This window comes from Triturus cristatus, chromosome 6 (genome assembly GCF_964204655.1).
Source record: "Triturus cristatus chromosome 6, aTriCri1.1, whole genome shotgun sequence".
Classification (NCBI taxonomy): Eukaryota; Metazoa; Chordata; class Amphibia; order Caudata; family Salamandridae; genus Triturus; species Triturus cristatus.
The window spans coordinates 1,835,090,975-1,835,106,069 of NC_140589.1; the positions used below are offsets into that span (position 1 = coordinate 1,835,090,975).

The following is a 15,095-nucleotide window of genomic DNA, read 5'->3' on the forward strand; positions in this document are numbered from 1 at the left end:
TTCTGAAATCCTTCCAGGAGCTCCAGAAGGACTTTCATATGCCGCGTACCCAATTCTTTAAATACTTGCAGTTCCGGCATGCTCTTTCCCCCAGTCTGGTGGGTCTTGAGGAGTTGGACGATTTTAGTCCAATTGAGGTGAAGGTGTTCATGGGGGACCTACGAGACCACAAGATTTCGAGAATATATCAGTCCCTGGTAACTCACTGCTCCCCGTTGCTGCAGCATCTCCGTGAGGTTTGGGAGGGGGATGAGGATGAGGAGGATGAGGAGGATGAGGAGGATGAGGAGGATGAGGAGGATGAGGAGGAGGATGAGGAGGATGAGGAGGATGAGGAGGATGAGGAGGAGGAGGAGGAGGAGGAGGAGGAGGAGGAGGAGGAGGAGGAGGAGGAGGAGGAGGAGGAGGAGGATCCTCCTCCTCCTCCTCCTCCTCCTCCTCCTCCTCCTCCTCCTCCTCCTCCTCCTCCTCCTCCTCCTCCTCCTCCTCCTCATCATCCTCCTCATCCTCCTCATCCTCCTCATCCTCCTCATCCTCCTCATCCTCCTCATCCTCCTCATCCTCCTCATCCTCCTCATCCTCCTCATCCTCCTCATCCTCATCCCCCTCCCAAACCTCACGGAGATGCTGCAGCAACGGGGAGCAGTGAGTTACCAGGGACTGATATATTCTCGAAATCTTGTGGTCTCGTAGGTCCCCCATGAACACCTTCACCTCAATTGGACTAAAATCGTCCAACTCCTCAAGACCCACCAGACTGGGGGAAAGAGCATGCCGGAACTGCAAGTATTTAAAGAATGAGGAGGAGGAGGAGGAGGAGGAGGAGGAGGAGGAGGAGGAGGAGGAGGAGGAGGAGGAGGAGCCTCCTCCTCCTCCTCCTCCTCCTCCTCCTCCTCCTCCTCCTCCTCCTCCTCCTCCTCCTCCTCCTCCTCCTCCTCCTCCTCCTCCTCCTCCTCCTCCTCTCCCCCCCCCCCCCCCCCCCCTCGCCGCGCGGGGCGGCTGTCGCTGTGAGCCTTCGGCTCATCCAGTTTAAGTATCTGCACAGAGTCTATTTCACTAGAGTTAGGTTGTATAAGGCGGGCCTGGTGGCCTCTCCGCATTGCCTCCGTTGCCTGAATGCAGAGGGGACGCTGCTACACACGATATGGGACTGCCCTGTGTTAACTAGGTTCTGGCGGGGGGTCTTGACCTGTCTGTCAGAGGTGCTGGGTTGGGATCTCCCACGGTCCCCCAAACTGGTGATCTTGCATGTGATGGAGGATATAGGGGGCAATGTCTATAAGCGCCATCTGATGCTCCTGGGTTTTACTCTAGCCAAGTGAGATATAGCGAGGGCGTGGAAGGCGACAGCCGCACCTTCACTATCTGTCTGGAAGACCGGTCTCGATTTTTGTATGGGACTGGAGGCCCCCATCTATGTGGCACGGGGCTGGCCCCGTAAACATTATAAAATATGGAAGCGCTGGGCGAACTACAGGGGACTGGACTTAGAGCCCATAGTGGAGGAATAGTTGGGTGGGTGGTGGACCATCTCCCTCTAGCTTTAAAGAGGCATGGCACACTGGAGTACCAGGCACAGCCGGGTCTGGGGGGTATGGGTCATGGACGGAACAGAATAGTAGTCGTGCATAGATCTGCTGCCTTGACTGGATGGACAGTGCGATGGGTGGGGGAGTGGGGTGGGGGGTGGTGTTATGTTTTTTTCAGGGAGGGGACTGCTTTGGTTCTGCATGTCTCTTTTGTAGTCTGTATACGATACTTCATGAGAAAAATGTCAAAACTGGTATGTTGTCTTTTGATATGGTTGAAGTCTCTGGGTCACAGAGCTTCGCTGGATGTGTCTTTGACGAATAAAACTTGTTTACAAAAAAAAACAAACGAAAAAAACAGAAAGAGACGTCATAGTTCAGAGCTGAAATGAGGTTAGAACTAATGTTTAAACAATTAAATTCATCAGTTATAGTTTAATGAACTAACTATAACTTGCGCCACCACTTTTTATGACCTCACATATTACATCACTCCTGACATGTGAAATGATATAATTGATGACATCTTAAAGAAACCAAAACATGGCCCCTTACGAAAAATGTCACCTAACTATGACTATAGACAGAGACCAACTCTGGGCAGTTTCCAAGCTTAAACAGTACACATGACACTGACTTGGAGCTAAGAAAAACAAATCTATACTAATCTTCCAAATAAAGCAGTAGTTTAATGCCTTGATGTTATATTTTTGAAGGATGATATCATTTACCACCCCTGGATCCAGATTCTAGAGTCCGAGGGCCTGAACAACAGTATAGAAGTCTCTTTCTGGAAGGAATGGTTTCACTTTCTTTAGTGGTACTCGTACCGGGCAGTGGCGTAATAGCCGCCGCGGTGCGGGGGGGGCTTGAGCTCCAAGGGCCCCCCTGAGCTCCAAGGGCTCCCTCCAGCACTGGGCACGGGCGGTGGTCCCCTGGCCTGAGAGCTCCTGACTAGGTCTGGAGCGTGGGGTGGGGGGTCCGTCCTTGTAATTTGCAGGGGGCCCCCTTCAAGTTTAGTTACACCACTGATACCGGGCCATCTTGGTTTTCTTGTCAATGTGTTCATTTGCCTGTGATCCTGGAAGACTTCTACGGCTTATAATATTTCTCTGAAGAAGATCTTGTTATTTTGTGCTAAAACATTGTAGTGTCACAACACTGCCAACAAATTGGACCGTCCCTGTGCACTGGTCTTACAGCTAGAGCGGGTGACCTTGAAGCTGGGGAACCGGGTTCGAGTCTCTGCAACGACGCTCAACATCCTGTGATTCAGCACAAATCACCTAATCTCCCCATGCCTAACAAAAATGAATGTGTCCGTCTGTAACGAAACTGGTGCTCATGTAAAGCGCTCTGATACCTGATGTCTCGGGTCTAGTTTGTGCTATATAACACTCTAAAAAGAAGAAGGAAAAAAAAGCCTTCATTTTTTTTTAATTACCAAAATGCCTTGCATATTGTTTTCCCTCAACTGATTCAAAAGCAGTTGCTAAACTCTGGTTGCTCGCTAGCTACACAAAACCGAAAAGTAGAAGGAAAGATCCTGCAATAGACCTTAAAAGCACTCCGTGGGTGTAAGAAGGCAGGAGCGCGAGCAGAAGGTCCTCTATTTTTAGATATGCCAGCGCATACTCGTATCTGCATGTGCCAGTTGTTGTTCTAGGAGGTGTTTGTTGCTCTCTGGTGCTGACACTTTGCTTTCTTCTTTTCTTTCAGTGAGCTGATTGCAACTGCTGATGGGGGGCAGATCTCACTGGACTGGTCAGACAATGAAGACAGCCTAAGGTACCCCGACTCTGCATCCCGCCCTACTGTTATTCTACTACCCGGTCTTACAGGCAACAGCGAGCAGACGTACATGTTGCACATGGTGAGGCAAGCCTCCCAGGAGGGGTACAGGTAAGGAAACCATGTCTGTATCAAATGAGTGGTATATTTTGGCCAGCCGGACATTAAAAAAATTATTTTTAAAAAATTGAACAGTTTTTTTTATTTTTTATATGAAGATGACCTATTTTGGCAACAGGAATTTGTACTCCTTACATACCTTTCTTATACCTACTGAATAGTAAAAAAGACTACTGAATTTGTATTTTGCTTTTCATACATTTTGCAACTTAACGATTTGTTATGTCCAGCCCTGAGGAAAGTACTAAATAGCATTTCTCCTGCCATACTCCTGTTGAGGGTTGGGGAGGGTGGTTACATATAGGACAGTGTGGAGCCAGAAGAACTAAACAAAGGGGAAAGTGGGCATAGAGAAGACATTGCATAAAATGTGCTAAAAAAGCACAAAAAGAAAACTTGGTGTGTGTGGCAGAGTGCAAAGTATCACACAAAGTATGGCTAAGAAGCGATACATCATGTTTGGGAGAACATACATTGAAGTTACCCACTGCATATAAACCCCTAAAAATGAAGAACAAAGTAAAAAAATATTAATGTTTTGGAATGTCAATTTTGTTGCATCAAAATAACCATATAGTTCAATTTTGTTTGTAGCGAGTGATACGGTTAAGTGGTGCATTTTCCTGTGAATATTCTAACCTTTTTTCATGAAATGAAGAGCAAATAGAAGCACAAGCACCTGGAAAAAGCATTAGTGCCAAAGCCCCAGACTCCAAAAATTCATGTCCTTAAAGAAGCTAGGAAAGTGTGCAAAAAGAATTCTAAAAGCTTAAGCTGTTCTCTAACAAAAAGAACATTGAACAACACAAATATTGTCCTGCTCCCACTCTTCCTTATATGTCCCATCAGGAACTGAAACAGTTTACTCCTTTCTTTGCCAACAAAACTCAGCCAGAAATGGAACGAGAAAACTGAACAGTCGTGCCCTTCATCACCAAATTTACAACAAAACTAATCTGCCACCTCATCTACCACCCCCCAGGCAACACTACCACATTCACTGAACACCTGTCTGACCTGATTGCCCACTGCTTTCTCCGAGATGCGAACAACTTAATTCTGGCCGACCTCAACCTACACTGGAATGAAGAACAAAACCTGCTAATCCAGAACCTGAATGAGTTGCTACACAGCAACAACCTTACCCAACACTGCACAGAGGAAACTCACAACAAAGGAGCAACCCTAGATGCCGTTATCGCCCAAAGCGACATAGTCACGATAGACCACACCCTGCCCGTGGATTGGTCTGACCACCACTTAATCCTATTCCACCTCACTCTACTGATCACATTCCAACCCCTCACTCAAGACCCTCCCAAATGGACTAGAAACCTCACTCAGATCAACATAACTGACCTAGAGGAAAGGGTTAACTCCCTCCGCGGATGATCTGTCCACAACAGAATTCATCGCCCATTACAACATAACCATGACATCCATTCTAGACCAAGCAGCCCCCCTGAAACTGAAAACAAAACCAGGAACATCCCATCCAGATCTTGGTTCAACACGGACATTAACAACGAAAGGAGACAACTTAGAGTTACAGAAAGACTGGGGAGGAGCAATCCCTCCACAAGCCTACACAAACAACTCAAAGCAGCTCGAATGAAATACAAAAAACACATCAGCAGTGAAAAATCCACCTTTTCTGCTCCGCCCTGGACAGCGCAAAACACAGACCCAACAAACTGTTTAAAATCATCTGGCAACAAACCTCCAAGCCCTCTAAATCTACAATGCAGACCTCCAAGGAACTGTGCGAAAACTTCGCCAACTTCTTCGAAGAAAAAATATCACCAAGATTGGGCTCACACTGGACGTCAACCCCGCCTGCAAAGGCTTACCCCAGTGACAATAGACAGCACGTGCAAGCACCCCACGAAAAAATGGAAGTCCTTCAACCGCATCCCGGAAGCCGAGATCCTTAAGCTGATCTCCACCTACAAACCCACCTCTCAAGTCCTTGACCCTATACCCACCCAATTGACCAAATAACTGAAACTCTCCATAGCCCCGTTCTGGTGCAAGATCATAAACAGCTTCCCGAGAACCTGCGTCATACCTGAATGCCTCAAAGTTGGCCAAGTCACGCCACTACTAAAAAAAAAAAAACAGGCCTTGACTCCAAGGACCTAAATAACTTCAGACCGTCTCCAGTCTCCCCTTCCTATCTAAAATCCTTGAAAAATGCATCCTCTTACAACTGACACAGCACATGGACAACATCAACCTTCTTGATCCCCGCCAATCGGGTTTCAGAAAAGGCTATAGCACCGAGACCGCGATGCTTAACATCACAGACGATATCCACAAATCCCTCGACATCGACAAATGCTGCTTACTCATTCTCCTGGACTTATCGGCAGCCCTTGACACGGTTGATCACCAACTACTCATCAAGGCTTTACAAGAAAGGGTAGGTGCTGATGAGGTAGTACTACGCTGGTTCTCCTCCTTCTTACACAGCCGCTCGCAAAGGATAAAAATCAAAAACTTTAATTCCGACCTTCACCCTGTCAGCAGGGGCGTCCCCCCAAGGCTCAGTGCTCTCACCACAACTGTTCAACATATACATGGAACCCCTCACCACTATACCTAAAAATGCCAACATCCCTTTCCACCTATATGCAGATGACACCCAATGCGGAGGTTTCTTGCACAGCGAGACGTCAGTGCAGCGCTACCTGAACACATGGCTAGCAGAGTGCACAACTTTCTGTAAGGATCTCAGTGCACAGAAGTAGCTGTCCACAAAGCCTGCTGTACAGGGTTTGCCCCTCTTTGTATGCTAGGGAGTGCATCTGCTGCTTCCTGGGCTATTGTGCACAGAGCTAGCACTGTGCAAACCCACTAATGCACATGGCAGCCTAGCACAGGATTGTACATGTACATGGATGCGAGTGTGCACAGCTCCCACAGGGCCGTCAACGTGCACAGTAGCTCTCCTGGATAAGAGAATATCTGTTCTCTTCTTCTTCTCGTCCTCTCCTAGCTCCCTAACCCCTCTCCTGGCTGACGGCTGACTGCCACGGGCAGAATAAAAGAAACTTTTATAGAGATTTTATATAGCACGAACTAGACCCGAGACATCGGGTATCAGAGCGCTTTACATGAGCACCAGTTTCATTACAAAAGGACACATTCACTTTTGTTAGGCACGGGGAGATTAAGTGATTTGCCCAGAATCACAGGATGTTGAGCGTCATTACCGAGACTCAAACCTGGTTCCCCAGCTTCGAGGTCCACCGCTCTAGCCGTAAGGCTACATCCTCTCCCTTGAAAATGTATCTAAGTTTATTCACATTTTAAAGGGGAATGGGGGCCAGAATATCAGCGGGGCAATGTCACAACGCCATAAGGGAGGAACTGCCTCTGCGTACCACTCGTCTTTCAAAATCCAAACTGGCAATGAAAGTGTCAAGTGTTGCACCAAATACAAGGGCTTTTGATAACCCCAGATTCAGGTGGCAATGGTTGCCCAGTTTAGATTTAAACTGTGTGCTGACAATCTGTTCCTCTTGTTTTTTTCACAGAGCCATTGTCTTCAACAATAGAGGGTTTGGCGGTGAAGAGCTGCTGGTGAGTCGGACTACTCTATTTTCAGTGGTTGCCCTGCCTTCAGTAGTTCCTCATGTGTTACCTCTTCACTTGGGTCTAGATATTTCCCTTCCTCCCTAAGAACACTCTGTACTCCCATTCATCTTCTCTTCTCTGGTTCAAATATTTTGTGTGCTCACAACATCACAACGTTTCCTGGTGGACCTGAAAAAGTAGTGATTTGCTAGCGGTATACTTTATTTGAATCATGGTCTTATGACTTTGCTCTCCAGTCATCTTGAAGTAGATATCTCGCGTCACACAGCGTGTTGGGGAAAAGCAGGGGTAGATTAGTACTGAGCTGGTTTCCATAAACTAGGTCCTTCTACTTGTGTGATACCTTCACAGAGTCCTTGAGGATGGGACACGTTATCTATGATCATGCGATAGTATAAGCCTTCTCGGCTTAAACACAGTCCCTGTGATCAGATCATTCTGTGAAGATGATGAATTTACTTATGTGGCTTATGTGATCACATGACCCTGTAGGCACTGATGTAAGGCTCTGATTGCCCTAGAGAGTGGTGCCCGATACTATCATGCTGTGCCTGGTGCTCGAAGTGTTTTTATACAGTCAGGACAATGGTCTGTTTGCATTACGCTGTGGTCATTGATAACGCTGGCATGGCTAAGTGTGGCGCCTCACACATGGGACAGTGTGATGGTAATGGTTTTATGAATGTTAGTGAAGCACAGTATACTGAATGATCGCAGAGTGCTGTCTGGATGAGGAAGTGTTGCTGTAGCCATTAGAAGAAGGGAGGTGATTTGCCTTGAGGCAGATATTGTTCTGGGGTGCATAGTTCTTATTTATTTGCTAGTTGTAAGTGCTGGAAATGACAGACGTTTATCTGAATAGCAAAGCACCATTCACTCTTTTAATTTTCGTGTGTTAGAACAATGAGTTTTGGTGCTGCATAGTCTTAGCAATGATGAGATGTTGCATCGGGTGGCCTGATCCTTGGTCCCAGTGAGCTGCTTGGCTGTGGTTTACCGCAAGTATCTGTAACTGAAAACCATTTGCCTTGGGTAAGCTAGGAAGCTCTAACCCAGCTCTATTCATATCTTTGCAGACATACCGCACATTCTGTGCATCAAACACCGAAGACCTGGAGACCGTGATCTCCCATATCAAAAGCCTATACCCCAAGTCTCCGCTCCTTGCTGTTGGCGTATCTCTAGGAGGGTAAGCACTTAATTACTTTATATAGATGTTATGTGTGGGAAGGGAAGACTATCCCATGTTCAGTGGGAGTAATTGAGGTAAATCTGGGGTTGTTGTGTTGTCAACAGTTCATGTTACATCTGCATCACTCCCACAAAGTTTAGAAAGTAGCATAACTCCTTTGATCAGTTTCTCCATGTATGGCAGATGCTGAAGGGTTGGCTGGTCAATGTGTCTGATCCCCGCATACTTGACACAAGACAACTTAATTTCTCATGGGGGACAATCCATTGGTCGACAGCAAAGAACACAGCTTTCCTATTGGCTTACAGGCACCTCCAATTTGTGTAGCTTCTCTATTTCCCTTTTTATATGTTTATATATTTCTTTATCATGGCATGTAAACACCTGGGAAGGATCAGACCAATATCAAGTCTTAAAGAAACTGAATGAATGTGAGTGCAAAGTTCCTGAGTAGGAGCCTGACTCGCAGCATAGTACAGTTAGATGAAAATGGGCTCATAATTGGGTCTTAGGCAAGCCTTTTGTGTCATATCCAGGTGAGTCTCTGAATGCTGAAGCAGCATTCCGTTTGAGAGGGGGACCTGTTTGCCTACTATGAGCAATGCATTCTGGGCCCCACATGGTCCTTTGGATAAGTATACACGTCTGTCAGGTCAGCTTCAATACACCCAGAAAGAAAGATGATAAATACAGGGGTGGACCAGAGCAGATGTCCGAATTTCAAAATGTTGGAATGTGAATGAGGCATGCTGCAGATGCAGCAAGGTGCAGGAGGGATGCCGACATCCAGGAAGGTTCATATGTGTTGCTGCTGAGCAAACAATTGTGTTTTACATTTGCTTTTTGCTCTGTGGTTGAGCACAATGAAAACGTTACTTACCTTTGGTAGCGCTCTTTCTGGTGGATACTCTGTCTAACTGCAGATTCCTTACTACCATGCAAAAGACTGGATCTATAAACTCAAAAAGCAGTGCTCCTGTGTGCGTGCATGTGGCACCTTGTGGCTCCACAACAACCTTGTTCCACTATGGATGTGACGAACGGAGCCCTATATAAGTGGCACCTATGCGCTCTAACATCACTTTCTTTCATAGGCCTGTCTGCGCCCTCAAATATAGATCCCATCAGGAAATTGGAAGGACCATTGAGCAGATTTCCAAATTTTAAGCTTTTTAGATGGAAAAGTAGGTCATTCCACAGAACATGGAGGTGGGAGGGCAGTGAGGAATAAGTGTTTAGATAGAGTATCCACTCGAAAGAGTGTTACAGAAGGTAAGTTACTTGTTCCTCTAATGGATACTTCTAACCACAGTTTCCTCACCTTGAAAATAAATACTAAAGCAGTATCTTTCAAGCGGTGAGTCTGTGAAATAGCTCAGGTCTAAAAGCCCTGCAGGACCAAACGGGCAAAATGCCCATCCCAACGGACTTGACTGCCAAAGCAGCAGTGTTTTGTGAAGTTGTGCACGGATTCCTGTGTAGAAGCCTGACGGATATCCAGGACCGACGTTGTGCTTGTCAACACAGTAGTAGCAGCCTTTGCCCAGGTAGAATGATCACTCAAGCCTTCCAGAAGCTGCTTTTTAGCCAATGTGTTGCATATCTTAATACAGAGGACTATCAATCTGGAGATGGTTTGCTTCTGTACCACTTTTCTTTCTTTGCTCCTGAGAATCCCACAAAGCGCTGAGCGTCCACTCCATGATCTTTTGGTGTGATCAAAGAAGAAACTCTGTGCTCTTTTAGGATTCAATCGATGAAGTCTCTCCTCCTCTTTGGAGCAAAGAATGTATGCGTGATAGCTTGTCCGACATGAAAAGATGTCACTGCCTTCAGCAGGAATGCAGCTCGGGTTCTCAACACAAGTTTGCCCAGAAAAAAGGTGGTATGAGGCAGCCGGACAGAGAAGGCCTGAAGCTCAATGACGGGACAAGCTGATGTTACAAGGACTCAAAAGACCATTTTAATGGTCACGAGTCATAATAGACAACTGTGTATTGGTTCAAAAGGGGTAGACATTAGGATAGTGAATACCAAATGTCAGTCCCACTGTAGCAAAATAAAGGGTTTTAGCAGGAACATATGTTGCAAACATTTAATAAATCTCATCTGTTGATTTGAAAAAGGACAGCTGGTCTGTTAAATGTAAAAAGGCAAAAGATAAAACGATCAGCATGACATTCTACAGCTTGGCCTGCCACAGCTGCATCTGGTGGGTGCCGTATGAAGCCAGTGCCAGTGCCCGGTGTACACGGACTTCATGGAAAGGTTGCCTGGCTGCCAAAATCACATCACTGACTTTGGAAGGAAGATCAAAGAAGCCAACTGCTGCTGCGGAGTCCCCACACATCGAGGTGCAGATTGCGCAGATCTGGGTGCAAGTCTTTGCCCTGCTGCTGCAACAGAAGATCCTTCTGAAGCAGCAGCCTGATTGGAGGACCGATGCTTATGCCCAGACGTCCAGGGTTTTATACTCTTCTGGCTCAATCTTGAGCCACAAGGATGACTTGGAACCGGTTATTCCTGGTCTTCCTCAGAACTATGGGGAGCAGAGGTAGCAGCTGGAAAGCTTAGAGGAGTCCATGCTCAGCTCTAGGTGGAATGCTTCTACAAGAAAGAGCCTTCTTGGGAACTCCAGTGGAAATGTTTTAAACACTGGGCATATAGGTCAAGCCAGGGATCTCTCCAATCCTGTGCCACCTCTGGGTGTAGCTGCCATTTGTGATCTGCTAGGTATCACTGGCTGAGTTTGTCTGTCCTGGCATTCAGATATCCCACCAGGTAGTTCACGTGCCTTGCTGACCCAGCCAGTTCCAGAGGTGCAGAGGCTCAGGACAAAGGACGCCACCTTACCCTGCCTATTGCAGTGCCACATGGCGGTGGTGTTGTCCATGAAAACCTGTGCCAGCCTTACTTCGGCCCAGTGAATCACCCATAGCACCAACAGGTTGATGTGGAGACAGGCTTCTGCAGGAGACCAGAGTCCTCTGATCGCCACCTCTTTCAGGTGGTTTCCCTAACCCAGCAGTGATGTGTCTGTCCCCACTGTCAGCTCTGTGTGGGATAAGGAGAGAGGTCTGCCTCTGGTCCACCTGAGGTCGACCAACCACCACTGCAGATCTTGTGCAGTCTCCTTCAAAACCTGGATGCAATCTGGCAGGTTCCCTAGGTGCTGGGCCCACTGAGACTTCAGATCCCACAGAAAACCTGCAAGTGACACTGGCATGGTCAGCAAGCAAGATGCAGGAGGCCAATAGACCGAAGCCTCAGAGCCGCCGATACTGAGACCCATGACCAAGGGTGAAACATCAGGACCATAGTTCAAATGTCTTGGACTCATTGATCCAGAGGGAAGGCCCGAAAATGACCCGTTATCAGAATGGCTTCAAAGAGAGGGAGTCAAGTGTGACTTTGGCACGTTGATCGTGAACCCCAAAGATGCAAAGAGGTTCGCCTTTATCTGGAAGTGCTGCAGGACAGACTGTGGCGGGCCTGCCTTCAGCAGCCAGTCATTGATGTAGGGGAAGGCTGGTATGCCCGACCTCCAAAGATATCCTGCAAATACTGAAATCACTTTTGACAACATCTGAGGGTGCACTGGTGAGGCCTTAGGAGAGTGCAGCAAACGTAAAATGCTCTTAGCGTACTATGAACCGCAGTAGTGCTGTGGGCCTGCAGGACAGGTCCTGGAAAATATGCATTGTGCAGTTCAAATGTTTTCATCCAGGGCAGACCGAACCAGTGCCAGCACTTGAGCATCTAGAATTTGTCCTTTCATAAGAAGGCATTAAGAGGGCAAAGATCCAAAATAGGATAAAGGTCTCTGCCCTTCTTTGGCAATAATAGCCAGTCCCTACTTCAGAGACTGGTACCCTACATGGATCCTTTGCCAAAAATAGCCTGCACCTTCTGACTTTTTGTATTTATAGATATTACAGTTAATATTAATAGCAATACCTTCTGACTCAAAACAGACCGGTAGTCCTCGAAAGCCGCTCTGATGTAAGGTAAAGGTGCGTCAGGAGGAAAAGGCATGACAAGCCCTGTTGGACGATTTGAAGAACCCATTTGTTTTACTCGTGTAAAAAAACACAAGGGACAAACTACTCACATGGAACCAGGTTACATTACAATTTAAACAAAAACAGTGGTTCCTGTGGACACGTTTCGACCCAGCTACCAATGTGGGGTCTCATCCGGACCTATCCATGTAGGGACACCTGTGGATGACTGACAGTGACTGAGGGGAACACCTGTGGTTGTGCGGGGTGGTTAAGGATACTCCCATAGGGCCCGGCCGGGCACCTCTGGAGGGATGGGTATTGGCAGTCACAGATATGCGAGATGGTCACGAATGGAATCCTACATCCAAGAAGGGTGTAGTATGAATGGACAAGGTCCAAGGATAAAGGGGGCCTTGAATTACTCAGGGAAACGTCAATCTGTTTCTGTAGTGATTCCGGTATTCATGAAGTCAATGTAGAATTCAGACTCAATCTGTAGCGGAAAAATTCCCGCCTTGGATTCCCTGGAGAACTGCTCTTGTCTGTCTCTGCTTTTTGAATGGCCGGGCCCTATGTGAGTATCCTTAACCACCCCGCACTCCCACAAGTGTTCACCTCACTCATTCAGTCATCCACAGGTGTCCCTACATTGATGGGTCCTGATGAGACCCCACATTGGTAGCTGGGTCGAAACGTCGTTGACGATTTGAAAACGAACCAATCCCAGTCCCTACTATTAAACTAGGAAACTGTTAACCTTGATTGTGTATCCATTGAATGGTCATTTTCTGTTACAACATTGAAACCTTGTTTTTATGTCACAAAAGTCACAATTGATGCTCATAGGTTTCATGCTTTTTTGCACTTGGGACACTCAACACTGATACATTTATAGCAAATGTGTGAATTTTCATATATAAAAAAGCGTGTTTCTCTATACCTCCTGTGTTACATGTTCTTCTTTCCTTGACATTGATGGACTCCCAGTTAACTGCGATTGTGCTGAGAATTATATTGTGATATTAATCATTGAGTGTCCACAGGAACCACTGTTTTAAGTTTAAACCATTTGTTTTACTGGCACTCCTGGAGGAAGTGGCGAATCCTTCCGTCTACGCTGTGGTTGGGTTCCACCACAGGTGCACTAAAGAGTTTTTAAGGGTGTTGCCAGGGGGTGTGGGGGACAGATTTACGCTACACCTGATGGTCAGGGCGTTGTCTGTTGGTGTCATAGCCCTAACCTTGAAAACGACTGGAGGGTCTGTTGTGAGGGCAGTGGAGCCTGGCTCTGCTGATAAGCCAAGCTTCTGGCATATCCCCAAAAAGGCCAAACTGTTGAGCAGATTGATGAACTGGTGCCGAAAGGGCCAAGGAGTGTGCCATGACTTGGCTCTCCTTCAAATGGTTAGTACCAGGACCAGAAGCCTGTATAGCGTGGGCTTCCTTCTAGAAAAACAAGGGAATGCCCAGTCTGCTAAAACAGGAGCCTGGGGCAGTTTTATATAACAAACAACTGTAGACTAGTATAGACTTATTTACAATGGTAATCCTCAAAAAGTTGGTGGATGCAATTGCTATCCACAATAGGGACATTAATCAAGCAATTATAATTCAGTACATAATAACTGTGCATACCATCCATATCAAAAAGTACATAGTGCAATTTGGTTTTAGAATTTATGAGTAAATATGTAAATTAAGGGCTCAAACTGTGAATATAGTGAAAACAGAGTGAAAAAGTGACAAGTGTATATGAACAAATAAGAAATGTATGACTCTTGACTCCGAGGTCAATTAGAGAGGTGTGGTCAGTTAGGAGTCTATATTGTGTCTGCAGTTGACGCCATTTCGACCTCTAGTTAATGAGAGATCATCGTCCAGATGAGAGGGATAAGTTGAGCACAGGCATTTGCATCAGTAATTCTGGTTAATAGAACACCAGTGGACAAGACCCAGCGGTAGCCTCAGAAGTCCAAGTAAAAAATCTCCAACGGATACGAAAGCTCCTGCTGAGTAGGAGATGGCTGTAGTCAAATTGAAGGTAAAGGCGACTCCACGAGTAGGTGGGAGTGAAAAATCACTATTGGGAAGTCATACCCAAACAAATGGGTACTGGTGGCGACAAACAAAATACATATATTCATACCATGAACAGTGCCAAGACCCTGTTGGGGTGATATAATCGTCTCCGTGAAAAGGCACAGTGTACCAAGATCACATACACATGTCTGTATCACTCTGCAGTGCGTGCTCCGGACTCTGAGAAGGCACTGGCTGCGGCGTCCACTACTCCTGCTCCAGACAGAGAGGAGAGTGAGATACCTGAAGCAGAGCGGCCTTTAGAGTCTGGGTTTCTACCAGACCTGCTGGAGGACCTCCCTGGGATGAATTCTGAAGGCACAAATTGAATGCCCTATGCTTGTGACACTTACGAAGGGAGGCCGGGAGCGGGTCAGCAAAGGAGTGGTAGGAAGATAATATGTTGGCTAAGAGAATGGCCTGTCATGAGACTGTAAATCCAGAGCCAACATGCTAGCTATGGCGATGGCAGAGGAAGTTGAACAAGACAGTGAGCCTCTTCCTGGCTTGCTGCATAGTGATGTGAGAGATGGATTCGAGGAAGAGATACAGCTTGCCTCTCAGTTGACACCTGTGAATCGGAGAGAATGTAGAGAGGTTTTGGGATGATTGATTCCAGGAATGTATCAAGGCTTATCATGTAACTGAGATGTTGGACTTGGAGTGATTGAGTGATCTTGTGCCATTTGGCCAGTCTAGTAGTGCTGGTGCCCAAGCAAGGTTGCACAGATTTGTGCTTTTGTGTGGACTACAGAGGCCTCAACGAAGTCATCATGACTA

At 46.7% G+C, this 15,095-nt stretch overlaps 1 protein-coding gene across 1 annotated transcript in view; it reads left to right on the forward strand.

Moving 5' to 3' along the window:
• Positions 1-15,095, forward strand: part of ABHD1 (abhydrolase domain containing 1) — a 72,781-nt gene that overhangs the window by 18,857 nt on the left and 38,829 nt on the right. Inside the window, exons 3-5 of the mRNA XM_085613258.1 lie at positions 3,249-3,431; positions 6,980-7,025; positions 8,117-8,229. Of these exons, the coding sequence (XP_085469384.1) occupies positions 3,249-3,431; positions 6,980-7,025; positions 8,117-8,229 (342 nt within the window). The remainder of the gene's footprint in view (positions 1-3,248; positions 3,432-6,979; positions 7,026-8,116; positions 8,230-15,095) is intronic.